This window comes from Electrophorus electricus, chromosome 1 (assembly GCF_013358815.1).
Source record: "Electrophorus electricus isolate fEleEle1 chromosome 1, fEleEle1.pri, whole genome shotgun sequence".
Classification (NCBI taxonomy): domain Eukaryota; kingdom Metazoa; phylum Chordata; class Actinopteri; order Gymnotiformes; family Gymnotidae; genus Electrophorus; species Electrophorus electricus.
The window spans coordinates 29,097,568-29,111,743 of NC_049535.1; the positions used below are offsets into that span (position 1 = coordinate 29,097,568).

At 42.0% G+C, this 14,176-nt stretch overlaps 2 protein-coding genes across 5 annotated transcripts in view; one reads left to right on the plus strand and one right to left on the minus strand.

Moving 5' to 3' along the window:
• The window catches only part of sez6l2 (seizure related 6 homolog (mouse)-like 2), a 10,662-nt gene extending 8,726 nt beyond the window's left edge, over positions 1-1,936 (minus strand). For 2 of the 3 annotated variants that reach the window (XM_035531695.1, XM_035531689.1), the window contains exons 1-3: positions 1,596-1,936; positions 322-402; positions 10-135 (exon numbers count right to left, since the gene is read on the minus strand). In XM_035531695.1, coding sequence (XP_035387588.1) covers positions 10-135; positions 322-379 — 184 coding nt within the window. In that variant the 5' untranslated portion in view covers positions 380-402; positions 1,596-1,936. The remainder of the gene's footprint in view (positions 1-9; positions 136-321; positions 403-1,595) is intronic. The other variant, XM_035531703.1, reaches the window with a different exon arrangement.
• Positions 1,937-2,002: 66 nt separating this feature from the next.
• Positions 2,003-7,585, plus strand: asphd1 (aspartate beta-hydroxylase domain containing 1). Of its 2 annotated transcripts, none has more exons than XM_026997896.2 (6): positions 2,003-2,564; positions 3,153-3,607; positions 3,865-4,071; positions 5,080-5,287; positions 6,408-6,521; positions 6,784-7,585. In XM_026997896.2, the coding sequence occupies exons 2-6, from the start codon at positions 3,173-3,175 to the stop codon at positions 6,891-6,893; spliced, it is 1,074 nt and encodes a 357-aa protein (XP_026853697.2). In that variant the 5' UTR covers positions 2,003-2,564; positions 3,153-3,172; the 3' UTR covers positions 6,894-7,585. The 2 variants fall into 2 exon arrangements, with proteins under 2 accessions (XP_026853697.2, XP_026853698.2); XM_026997897.2 differs by having other exon boundaries at positions 2,003-2,336.
• The last annotated feature ends 6,591 nt before the right edge of the window (positions 7,586-14,176 follow it).

Below are 14,176 nucleotides of genomic sequence, written 5' to 3' on the forward strand. Positions count from 1 at the left end.
AGGTCTCACCTAAGCTGCCAGAGGATTGGCCAAGATACTCCTTACTCAGCAGCACTGCATGGATCAACTCACCCAGGGGCCGGACATTAGAAGTCATAGTGGGAGCCTCAGGTTCAGGGGTCACAAAGGCTGCACCTGAGAGGGTAAGGAGTTTATGTTATGATGGAATTCATAAAATGCCTTCTATTGGCTATTGCATCCTTAACGATAATCAAGAGGAAAAAAATGATTGTCTACTATCTTTAAAGCATGTTAATATACACAAAAAGACACAGACTGAGAGACAGACACCCCAACCGACTCATATATAAATATCCTCACCTGTAGTCACGTGCAGGAATGTGACACATAATGTCACAGCAAAAACTTTGAACACCATGGCGAGGTGTGAAAGAAAGCTTTCTGCAAAGAAAGGACAGAAAAGAGGGGCATTAAAAATAGAGCCACAACCAAAAAGAGGAAGGATGTGTTATTGCTAAAATAAGAAAAAATGAGATTTAAAAATTACATAGAAGAGGGGTGTTTTTCCAGCTTGTTTAATAAATAATGAGATAAATAAAAATAAAAAGATGTTTTTAAAGTCTGTCAATAAACATATTAGTAGATCAGTTTATTTGGCCTTTTTTCCTGTTGTATTTATAATGTAGCACAAGTGCAGAAAAATATATTTTGCCTCAAAATTTGCCACAATCTTGGACAGTGCGCCAGCCCCCCTTCGGGGGCGTCGGTGGTATATCTTAGCCTCCGGCCTCGGACCGGCGGGATGGATGACATATGGCCTCCGCCATGCCTACACGTTCTGTGATCTGATAAGTGATGTCACCTACCTTCAGCGATCACTAGAATAACCGAGTGCTGGCTAGCCTTAAACAAACACTTGCCAAGTCTTCCAAAAATCTAAATGAATCAAAAATGATTTCGTTTTCTCAATGACATTTTCTTCTAGGTGTTGTCAGAGAATTCATGTAGGCTTTGTGTTATGAAAACGGCCTTGGATTGTGTGGGCCACCATGATAAATCTTTTTTTTTTTTTTTAAGGATAACACAGGGCCTCATATTAACACGAATTACAACGAGCGGGAAACTAGCGTTACCTGTTTAAAAAACGAGTTACTATCAGCGGTTTATGATGCAGACATATTCATTGTGTATCCATGTAGGACCCGCACAGATAGGAGCTGGCGCTGACACTGCGGCCAGAAGCCTCAAATCTCTCTTCGTTCAGACGCTTTCTCCCCTCATCCGCACCCGTTGTTTCATCCCACCGCCCGATAAAAAAAATGATCAGCGTCTTCATTGCCTCAACGCGAGACGCACCATCTAAACGCAGCCAAACCGCTTGCGCGGCTTATCTACAATAACGCTCTCCGAGGTCTATGTGGAGATACACAGCGGATGCAGTAATAAATGTTATGCTTTCTATTGCCCATAACAAGGTGACGAGATCGAAAACACCCAGACTGTACGTGTATGTATATATATATATATATATATATATATATATATATATATATATATATATATATATATATATATATATATATATATATATATATATATATATATATCTCGAGAAGACCAGAAAACATACGTACCTTCACAACCTCGTTGCTCGCCAGCAATCCCCTTTCCAGATAACGTGCTAAACAATTACTGGGTTTTTTTCCTTCTCCTTTGCGACTGTTACGAATGCGTTCCTCTGTCTCTCCCTCAGCAAAATACCAGAACTCTCTCTGCGCGTCAAACGGGTTTTAAATGATCGGCTTACTTGGCCCCCTTAGCATGAAAACAATAGGCTCGTCCTTTCTTTGCGCTCTGTTTTTTTCATCCGTTTAAAGTCCATAGACCAGTCTTAGGTGGCTGGTGTTTAGGTGGGTAGGTGACAGGTCTTACCCGTATACTTGATGCGTTGATGTGTGTGGGGGTATCTGCTTAGGAGTGAAGTGTAGGTACTGCACCACCTAGTGGTCAAAATATAGTAGTACAAGCCGTAGGCCACGGAGCTGTCCAGGGACGAGGTGCTGAAAACTGCCTGGACTCGTCATTTGCGCTGCATCTTTTGAGGCACCATGAGGCCGCACACATCATAAAAGCAAAAGGAAATTATACTTGAATTATATGGATTGGTTTCACAATAGGGCATGCTAGTTTACGATTCCGTCGGTATTTTTCGTGAGAGGAGGAGGGGCAGTATCTCGGAGATTTTCGGATTTAATGCGGAACGTAGCGCACTGTAAGTTCGGCGGTTGCAGTAGCATATAACCGGGGAGAAGACATACAGAGGGAGGTAGTAAGACCGAGCGGTAAGGAGATACCGAGTGTGGAGTGGAGACGTGGTAAGTCAACACATTGGAATCAACCATAGCGAAATGAAAACAACAATTCCTATCTTTCCTGAAAAAAGAAGCAGCTCTTGATGCGCTATGCGCTCTGCACATAGAGCTTAATTTATGCATTAATTAGTTGAAATGATTGGAGCATTGTGGAGTCACTCCCGTTGGACATATGAACGTGTTTCATCAACGTGAACGCGGAAGCACAACCACACAAACACGCAAGCAAAGGTAGGAGCTGTCATTATGCAATAACAGAAGGAGACTTAGAGTGAAGTAATGCCTAAATGTTAAACGTGCAAGGCTAACGTGGAAACGTGATCCCTCACGTACAGCTTTTATAGTTTTTATTACCGTCCGTTTAATACAATGTTAACACATACGCATGCCGTTTTATATGTAAAACACCTCACCATGGCTGACAAAAACTCACAATGATGTGTTAAAGCCTCAAGAGCAATAGCTGTTTGTAGGAAGTACTGTGATCTATGATACAATAATCAGAAACTCAAAGTTCTCTTGTTTCCTGTTTCTCTCCTTCTGTCATGTGTTCTATCCTTCTTACTCTCTTCATTTCACTCTGCTCCTAATCTCTATCTTTAAATTACTCCACTCATGATTCTCTGTTCACATGCCTCCTCATACTTTGAATGACCCTTTTTTAATCATATGCCATTCATTTGTTGTAATAATGCTCCTCTTTCATTTCCCTCAATGGATTCCCTCAATACCTGCTGGTTCTTGGGTTCTGTATACCTCCATGTCCTGTCTTCCTTTCTCCATCCATCTATCCTCTAATGTCCCCCAACCCCCCACCAGTATCTCTGCTTCTCAGCAGGATGTCCTGGTCTCTGAACCTCCTGCGCCCTCTGCCTCCCTGCGTGGAACTGGGTGGGCCTCCCCTAAGCAGTCTACTCTGGACCCTGCTGATTCTGTTCCTCTGGTACTGCTACCGGGTCGGTTCAGATCCTCCGTCTTGCCGAAACCATGTCGGGGGGCTCAAATCCAGCTCCGCCCGGTCAGCTCTGTCCTGCTCCTCCAGCCGCTGCCCCGTCGACCCCAGATGCTCCGCCCCTAAAGCGTCCCCAGCCATCGCCATGGAAACATGCGAGGAAGAAGGAGCAGAGAGCTACCTCACACCTGTGCTAAGCCACGCCCCTTTCCCGTCCCAGGCCGCAGCAGGAAGCAGGAAGTTGTATGTGGCACTGCAGGAGTACGCCAAGCGGTACAGCTGGGCCGGCATGGGCCGCATCCACAAGGGTCTGCGCATCCAGGTCTGACATACAGTCAGGTCTGAAGTTTGAGAAAACACACAGTGAACCCAGAAGTCTCAAGACCAGAATGTAGCATTATATTTAAGGGACAATTATATTTAATGAAACAATGTAAAGTTATTAGGTTATGGTCAGAGCTTTATGCGTTAAAGCCTAAGTCTTTAGGAATGACCTAAACTCAGTGCCCTTTCTTTTGACATTACTCAGTTAATATTTCAGCTCTATTTGTTTATTTCTCTATGTCTATGGGTCTTCAGGCCAGGATGAATGATCGTTCCTCCATTCAGAAGCCTCATCTCTTCTACCTCCCTGATGTACCCAGCATCCCCTTCTACCCTCGCGATGCTCATCGCCATGACATTGAGGTCCTGGAGGCCAGCTATCCCATAATCCTTGCTGAATTCCAGGCAGTCTACCAGAGAGGCATAGACACAAAGTTGGGGTGGATATACCAAGGGCCTAAGGTGATAAAAAAAGAATACCTCACAATACACTCTTATACCTGCTTATACCTGCTTATACCTGCTTATACCTTATACCCCACAATACACTCTTATACCTGCTTATACCTGCTTATACCTTATACCCCACAATACACTCTTATACCTGCTTATACCTGCTTATACCTTATACCTCACAATACACTCTTATACCTGCTTATATCTGCTTATACCTTATACCCCACAATACACTCTTATACCTGCTTATACCTGCTTATACCTTATACCTCACAATACACTCTTATACCTGCTTATACCTGCTTATACCTTATACCCCACAATACACTCTTATACCTGCTTATACCTGCTTATACCTTATACCCCACAATACACTCTTATACCTGCTTATACCTGCTTATACCTGCTTATACCTTATACCTGCTTATACCTTATACCTCACAATACACTCTTATACCTGCTTATACCTGCTTATACCTCACAATACACTCTTATACCTGCTTATACCTTATACCTGCTTATACCTTATACCTCACAATACACTCTTATACCTGCTTATACCTGCTTATACCTTATACCTCACAATACACTCTTATACCTGCTTATACCTTCTTATACCTGCTGTGAGTGAAAGTTAAAAATGCTACGAGAACGTGTGAAAGCTATGAAAAATGAAACACAAATTTTGAGACATGGTTAGTTTACTGCGAGAATTATGAGTTCTGAGATTAAGAAATAAATGTGATTTGAACAGAGAAATATTAGTCATAGTGAATATTCCTTGAATATTTATTAAGTAGCATCTCTCTCTCTCTCTCTTTCCCTCTTTCACTCTCAAATCAATATCTGCACTGCACCACTGTGAGAGGTCTCTTATCTCGCTTGTTCACAAAGCTATAAAGTCGTAGAAAAATGCACTGATAGAGTAAAAACACCACAATGTTCATATTTAAAAAAAAAAAAAATTTAAATCCATACAATCTAACTGTGTATGTGTGTGTGTTACTCTTGCAGGGACAGGCAGTGTTCCCACTCTATAACGCCGGTGTGTGCGTGGTAGGTAACTGTCGTGCATGTCCATGTACATACCGAACCCTGCTCTCCCTCAGGACCTTCATCAGCAGCAACTCCCTTGGGGCAGCGGGCTTCTGGCTCCTGGGCCCCGGAGCCTCACTGACTGGAGCTTATGGCCCCACCAACACACGGCTACGCTGCCATCTGGGTGAGTCCTGGCTCAGGGGATGCAATGCCCCCCGTGCCCTTTCCCCCTGGGCCATTTCCCCCACCCAACCTGTTAACCTTTAGCTTTGCAAAAGAAATGGTGAACCTGCTCTCAGGTCAGCTCAAGGCAACATTCTCTACTGATGCCTTGGTCATGGCATCTGAGCAAATATATATTCATGTATTCAGCAGCCATCATGGGATTGAATATGAATATGAATAGTCATTAATTAAAACTTGTATTCCTTGGGTTTACATATTTAACAGGTATACCAGACTAACAATATACAGAAAAAGAAAATTAACAATGGAACAGTGTTCGGTGTTCATATTACAGTATTTACTAACAATTTATATATATATATATATATATATATATATATATATATATATATATATATATATATATATATATATATATATATATATATATATATATATACTCACTATGAGAAAGCTATGTAAAACTATGAATATATATATATATAATAATGCATGGTATTCTCTTTATTGCATGGAGCTTTGTAGGAATGCAAAGTTTTAAAAATCAGAATACACTTATACAAAAACTCATAAACTTTGTATGAAAATTTTAAAAATTAGGGTACTGACATTGGGGATATTGCACATGCCAGCAACACCACTTCATGAGCTTGTATGTCTGCCATCTTGTCAGCACTGATCCTTTGGTCAGAAATTGACCAGTGATGAAGGGGACAGACAGTGGCCAGTCAGTTGTCCAGGGCAACAAATGAGCTACAGGTTGTAATTGAACACTAATTACATGCACCTATAAGGTAGATGTCACCGGGCGTGCGTAAGAACAAGCATTTCCTATAAAGTGACTGGAGGCAGTATTTCCTCTATCTTTTGCTTCCTTAAGTGTCTCAGCTCATGCTACAGGAGGTATACATCCCCTTCTTTTGTTACTTTGCTCATCTTTGGCTCATAGCCATTCTCTTCTTTGTTGTTCTCTGTTGAAATGTAGGTCTCTGTAGGTCTCATTTGCTCCACATTTAAACACAATTTCCCAGGCTTCTTTGGGGGAGGGTGGTATTGTTATTGTGTTTTTACCTGAGTGACTATGGATTGTAAACCTCTCTAGAATCTCTCTTTTCTAGGGCTGCAGACCCCTGCACAGTGTGAGCTGGTGGTCGGTGGTGAGCCTCAGTGCTGGTCTGAGGGACACTGTCTCTTAGTGGATGATTCCTTTCTACACACCATCTCGCATAATGGTAGGAATGAGTTGCTTTCTTAAGAAAAGCTCTATCTGAGCAAGCCAAGCTTCCCAGTGTTTGAGAAAATTCTATTAAAAATCAATCAAATGTGTAGGCGTAATATTTTGATATTTTGATATCTGACTGTATTTGCTGATACAACTGTCAAATCCTAACCACAATGGAATGCCCTCCAGGCAGTCGTTAATTAAAGACTACTATTCTAGCCTACCACCTATAGCATTTCACAGCTAGGCTCATTCTTTTTTTGGTCCTCTAGGTGGGGCTGAAGTCGGGCCAAGGGTGATTTTTAGTGTGGATCTCTGGCACCCAAATGTTGCAGCAGCAGAGCGACAAGCTCTGGACTACATCTTTGCTCCTGAGCAGTAATCACCTACACATCTCAGAGTTCAGCCAGTTCACCAACACGGGATAAGATGGTGTCTGACAGAAAGCCTAGAAGCTTCTCACACAGCTGAATGGGTCAGCTTTCTAATCTACCAAAAAAAACAAAAAAAAGCATAAAAACAAGACTAAATTATCATTCCACCATGTGACCACATATTTATTTGTGTGTTTCCACTTTGTATCTGATAGTATTTTACAAAGTGTTTCTTCAATGGTGAGAAGTCCTTTCCCTGACCCCCACCCCCACAGAGATCTAAATCTGACATGCACAACCAAATACTGTGAACACTGTACACAAGCTCTAAATATCTTCATGACTCTTTTTGATTTGTGCCTGTGTTGATAACGCCGATCTCTTCTATCTTTTTGTGCCTGATTTCTTCACTCAATTGTGACTCCTATACTAATATATACTGTGACTCAAGCTATTCCGTCAATACTGTATGTATATTGCACATACATCCGTGAGGATGCGGAGGTTGGTTTTCAGGTGTTTTGTTTTTAGACCCATTCTGTGAAGCACACAGCTAAGCAAAGGTGTGTTTAATCAGACTGCATGTGTGTGTTGTGAAGCCTGACTCTGCAGCTAATATGATGCATCTGAACTGTTTCCCTTGCAAAGAAAATATGTAATCAGCTAAAGGTGTATTCTCTAAATAAAGATTTTTGTTAATGCTAAAGCACTTCATCATAAGCCCAGAGGACACATCAGATGCAAACGTGGGTGTAGCCTGCATTTGAATGCTTTTTTCAGGTGGATAAAAATAACTGTTTCATACTGTGGGTGCACACACACACACACACACACACACACACACACACACACACACACTCTCTCTCTCTCTCTCTCTCTCTCTCTCTCTCTCGCTCTCTCTCTCTTTCACACACACACACACACACACACACACACACACACACACACACACTCTCTCTCTCTCTCTCTCTCTCTCTCTCTCTCTCGCTCTCTCTCTCTTTCACACACACACACACACACACACACACACACACACACACACACACACTCTCTCTCTCTCTCTCTCTCTCTCTCTCTCTCTCTCTCTCTCTCTCTCTCGCTCTCTCTCTCTTTCACACACACACACACACACACACACACTCTCTCTCTCTCTTTCACACACACACACACACACACACACACACACACACACACACACACACACACACACACACACACACACACACGCGCGTGAGGAGTGAGTGAGGAGTCAGATAAAGCCTAAACTAGATCTACAGTACTGGCAACCCTGATGTGTCCAAACCAGGATAGAGCCTATAGAAGGAAAGAGAAAGAGGGTAATATCAAATAAAGGAATTCATAGCATGTGTTGGGGGTCAGAGTACAAGTTCAAATTCAGGTATGGGAAAATAAAGACGCATCAAAAACAATGACCCACGTGTCCCCCAGACCAGCACATGCAGGCCCTCAGGGAGTGTTTCTGTCTTATTAATGTATGTGTCAGCAGATTGTCGAATCATTTCAATCACAGTACATATGGCAAATTGGTCAGCTTCCCTCCTCTGGTACTGTAATCTAGCTCAGGCAATCTGTCTCACTCTGATACTGAGCTTCTGACTCTCTCTCTCTCTCTCTCTCTCTCTCTCTCTCTCACACACACACACACACACACACACACGAACATGCATGTACATAGAAACACAGAAGCAATCTAATACAACTGCTTTATATGGAAGGAGTGCTCCTAGTGTCCTGTTTCCCCATTTTTAAAAATGTACCCTCAGCCATGCTTTTACTGAGTCATTTGTAGTAACACATTCTCAGTGCCTTCATATGGCAAAGAGCCGCAAGCTTAAAACTAGAACTATATTTATGCCTTTTAGTTACCCACACTGCTGTTCATGAGTAATGTAATTCTACTGTTGAGAAGATTCTTTCGCACTTCTGCTTCTAACCTCCTCTGATATGACGAGCCCTCATCCTTGTGCTTCCATTCCTGTCTTATGCAGCCGGTGGTGGATGTGCTTTGGTTATCACCTTCGCCTTTGCTTTCTGTGACATCCTTCCTTCCTGAAGGTACGTTGGCCTTCGTTTGCTCTGCTTTCATCCTGGTCTCCACTACTCTTTTTTCCCATCACTCCCTCTAACTTTCTTTCTTTTTTCATCAGTTGCTGAGGAAAATGTACTGCAGTGGATGCTTAAAAATGTCACAGTGCTAGGAAACGTTTCAGAACTAAAACAATGTGCTTTCCCTCACTTTCTGCCCCAGCCCTCCTCACTGCTGGTAATTGGGCATTATTGTGGTCAGGCTGAAAGGACTGAGGAGGCACATCTGCTCCAGCATTAGTTCAGCATTAAGGGGTCTGGGATTACTGCCTCCTCTTCCGCAAACTCCACAGTCCCAAGAGCCTGGTGGCACACCATCAGTTATGTAAGACAGAGTCCGTATGTATGCTTGTATGTCTGTATGAAGCAGTGTAGCAAAGTAGTGAAGTGTTTGGACGATTGTAAAAGAGGGAGGAAAGAAAGAATTCCGGACTGGATTGCGCTTCTAGCCGTTGGAACGGTGACACATCAACTTCTGATGTATGTCAGTTAATTTCCATCACTATCACAAAACCCTGCTCCATCTGTGTTCTAATCTGATCCCTCTCTCTCCCTCTCTCTGTCTCTTTCTCCTCCCTTGGTCTGATTTTCTCTCGTTCACTCTCTGGTTTGGTGAGTCATTGCTACCTCACTACCAGATAAGGAAGTCTGACCTTTTGCTGTTTGTCCACGAGTGAAGGACATTAAGTAAAGGACATTAAGGAGGACCAGCAGGAGGACACATGAGGAGAAGACAGGTGAGGAGACATCAACAAACAGGTGCGTGGAGTTGAGTGGAGTTTCAGTTTGGAACTTTTAGACTCCAACTTTACAAGCTGATGTCTTGCACAGCGTATATTTTCCAGCCTTTATGCATTTTCAAGAATACATCTGTATTACATCTGACATTATTTTGAACACATTGCTAAAATGTTAGTATACTAATACATATATTATTAAAATGATACTTACCAACATTGTGACTGTACACCGTATAAACAAATATGAAACCTTCCAGTTGTTTGCTATAAACTTACCATCAACAAATTTTATTGCGTTTGGGCATAATTTTAAAATAAATAAATAATGTTAAATTTAATAACATTTAAATTGTAAATAAATGTTTTACTTTATATAACTGTATTTTTAAATAAATTAATTAATGGTGTAATGCAAAATGTGACAAATAAGATTTATCAGTATATTTTGTGGGTTATTCTCTGTATTATGAACATGAACTGATGTTTAGGAAGGCAGAGGCGTACAGACTCCTCCCCAGGACTTTTTATAACCAGTTCAGCTTTGGTTATTACCTTAAGCCACCATTAATTAATTATTGAAAGCAACTGTGTAATACACAATTCTGCATGGACTTACCACTAAAACCTACAACATGCACAGACTTCCCGTAACTGTTCTTTCCGCTGTATTCTATACATAGGAGATTGCTTTCCGTCTATGAAAGCAAGACAGCCAAACGCAAAGACACACCTACATGTTCACACGCCAAACACCGCAGCGCATCTGTGTGTCTCGGCCCAGCCTGCGTCTTCCTGAGAGGGAAGAACATTGTAAGATTGCATTAGAACATTCTATCTGTCAGGCTTTAATCAGAATTTTGGATAAATAGCCTTTAAAAATGATGTCTCTCTCTTTCTGTCCAGTGTACCAAGTAGTACTGTAATATGGTCTACTGTCACCTTTTCAATGTCTGATTATTTTAATCTAGTAATGCAGTGATTGGCCAGTGAGCATTTGACTGCTTTTCTGGTACTGTGTTTAGGCACAGTTTTCCAAGCTGCTCTCTTAACAGGATATTCATTTGAAGACCAGGAACAGCCTGGCCGTCTCTCCTCCGTGTCTAGTCTCTCTTGTTCGGGGTAGTGAATTGGCTGAGAATATAGCGGGGTAAAGGGAATATGATGCATCAATCACACCCACAGACCATCTAGATATGGGTCTACATAGCTTCTACATAATGGATTCTGCTGCCTGCCAGTTGCATTTCTTTCTGTTCATGCGCATCTTGGCATCAATGCAGTGCTGACTGTGAACTGTTTTGCGGAGCAGAAACTGGTAGCTGATGAGATAGAAGGTAGTGCTTGCCTTACACTCACATTCACCTGGGACATTGTCTCTTTGCTTGTATAAATGTTCTGACCTGGGGCATTAATTAAGCACACTCCTCTTAAAATACGTGCATGAATGCATGTGTGTGCTCCAGAGTTGCGGGAGGCCTTTATGGAGTTCGATTAAGATAAGGCTGGGCTCATTAGCTGTAAAAACCTGGGCAACCTGATGAGAACCATGGGCTACATGCCTACTGAGATGGAGCTGATTGAGCTAAGTCAGAACATCGCCATAAACCGTAAGAATATCCCCTCTCTCTCTCTCTCTCTCTCTCTCTCTCTCTCTCTCTCTCTCTCTCTCTATCTATCTATCTATCTATCTCTCTCTCTCTCTCTCGCTTTCTCTCAGCTTATTTTACTTGCATATGTTCTGGCATGTTTTATACTTGTGTGAGTTGATGTGCCTAAAACTCAGTTTTAAAGCTTTGTTTGACCTCAAGCAAAGGCTTTGTTGTCATATATAGCTAAATATCTTTGGGGCATCGTGTTAATACATATTTTATGTATTTTATATGAATAATATGTAATTATAGTATATGTAATAATATTATCCTGAAAGGAATCCTAATATTTAACCCTATTGTCCAAAAATAAATTATTTTTCCTTTTAGTTTCAAAAAAGTAGTAACCTGGCCTGCTGAGTGCAGTGGTAACCTGGTCTGCTGAGTGCAGTGGTAACCTGGCCTGCTGAGTGCAGTGGTAACCTGGCCTGCTGAGTGCAGTGGTAACCTGGTCTGCTGAGTGCAGTGGTAACCTGGCCTGCTGAGTGCAGTGGTAACCTGGCCTGTTGAATGCAGTGGTAACCTGGTCTGCTGAGTGCAGTGGTAACCTGGCCTGCTGAGTGCAGTGGTAACCTGGCCTGCTGAGTGCAGTGGTAACCTGGCCTGCTGAGTGCAGTGGTATTCTGGTCTGCTGAGTGCAGTGGTAACCTGGCCTGCTGAGTGCAGTGGTAACCTGGCCTGTTGAATGCAGTGGTAACCTGGCCTGCTGAGTGCAGTGGTAACCTGGCCTGTTGAGTGCAGTGGTAACCTGGCCTGCTGAGTGCAGTGGTAACCTGGCCTGTTGAGCCATCTCCCTGTAGCAGTGTTCGTCCTGTCACTGTCTCCTAGCCTGCAGGAAACTGCAGGTTTGCACTTAGAATTTGGGCTTTGACCTTTGAAGCATCTCCCTAGGGCACCCCCACTGTCCACTCCACTGTTTTGCACCTGCAAGCTGCATCAGTGTGCAGCTGGACTTGGTGGTGCCTGATCATCTGGAAAGTACTTCTTTGCTACTGTAGTCAACCATAAATATCTACTACATATATAAACTTAAAGAAAATAATCATGGGATTTACTGAACCGAATAGAGATCATCTGTCACCTCTGAATACACTGAATACACGAACATTTGTGTTGATTCGAGAATGTAGCTCTAATATAATTACTCTGACTTCAAACATTTATTGTGTTTAACTGAATACCAAACTTTTTTTTTTTTTTAGAAACATTCTTGGTTCTGCTTCTTAAAAGTGTACCGCACTGTTAAATGATAAAAAAAAAAGATCATTTAATAAACACATTTTATAAGGGGAATAAAGTTATATGGATGCTTTAAACTGCAGAACAGCTGACCAATGACATTACCAGCTCTGTTACCGTTCTCTGAATTAATGGAATGATAAGACACAAGACTGTACCTTTGCATTCCGTACGAACTCGTAAGAGAGGCTATTGTTTTCATCATGGGCATAACTTAAAAAAGTGTTGGGTACAAACATGCAGACCAGGTGTTGCATTCACTTCAGCTGCTTCTCAAATTCGCATCCCCTTTAAGAAATCAAGTCCTCATGCACCCGGGTTCGGTGAACAGAAATCAGTGCTGGGGCTGAAAGGCAGAGGCTAATGAAAGGTTTTATGGCCACGTTCGACAAGCCTGTAGACATTGAACAATACAAGAAGTATCAGCATTATGGGTTAAAATACATCTGTAGTACAGTTGTTTTCTAGTTGTTTTGATTCAGTAATTTGTTAATTTGCCAGAAATGTCCTAAGACTTTCAGCAGCTATTCTGGGCTTTTGCACAGAGCGCACATGCAGTGACCAAGCACACTTTTAGTCATGTTCTTAGTGTCATTTTCACAGATTGCTTGGACACAATCAGCTATTTCAGGAAGTAATGGGGACACATCCCCTGTATCCCCAGCATAAATTAAGCCTATGGTGTCTGTAGAACGTTTCAGTTTCTCATATTAATGGCTTTCTCTCTCTCTTCAGAATTTCTCAAAATGATGTCATAGGATTAACGAAGAAGAAAAGGCTTTGAAGAGGACTGGTGAAATGGAATGTGGAAACAAAGAAAAAAACAACAACAAAGTTTTCTCTGTTTATATTTAGTTTTTATCACATATCGTTTGGACCAGAACGTACTTCACAGGTACGAGAAACATTTTACAAGTTAATACCAATTTGTCAGTAATACCAACTTGTTTGGGAGCTTGTGCATAAGTCCAGAGCCTGGTCCCCTTTTTCTTGCGTACAGTGTCCACTGCATTATTAGTTTATTGTATTAGCACACTGTCATGTACAGAAGCAGATCATTTATCTCTTAACAACTGTGTTCTCTTAACAAAATAGAATAAGCTTTAATGCAAACCTGTAGTGAACTCTCGAGCAGGTTGACATTTTCCACACAGTGTGTCATTCTTGCTGCAGGCTGGGTGTACTGAACATACTGCAGTACAGATGCCTGTGGCTTTCTGTCTTTCTTTTGAGCAGTTTGTAGCACAGCTTTTTGATTGCCCCCTCGCCCCTACACACACAGACAGCAAGCCACAACAGCTTTATCACAGAAGGCCGATTGGTGGGCTTCTTAGCATGGGGTCAGGGAGTCCAAAGAGGTAGAACGGAGAGATGAAATAAAACCATGCATACGCAGATAAAACAGAGTGAATGTGTGCTGAAGCTAGGGGGCCATTCTCAACGCAAAAGAAGCTCGAACTGCCCAACACTTTCTGTTTCTGTTCTGGAAAATCTACATTGAAAGAGCTGGTAAGCTAATCATGGTGATGTCCAATATTTTCCTAAATTACTTCCATG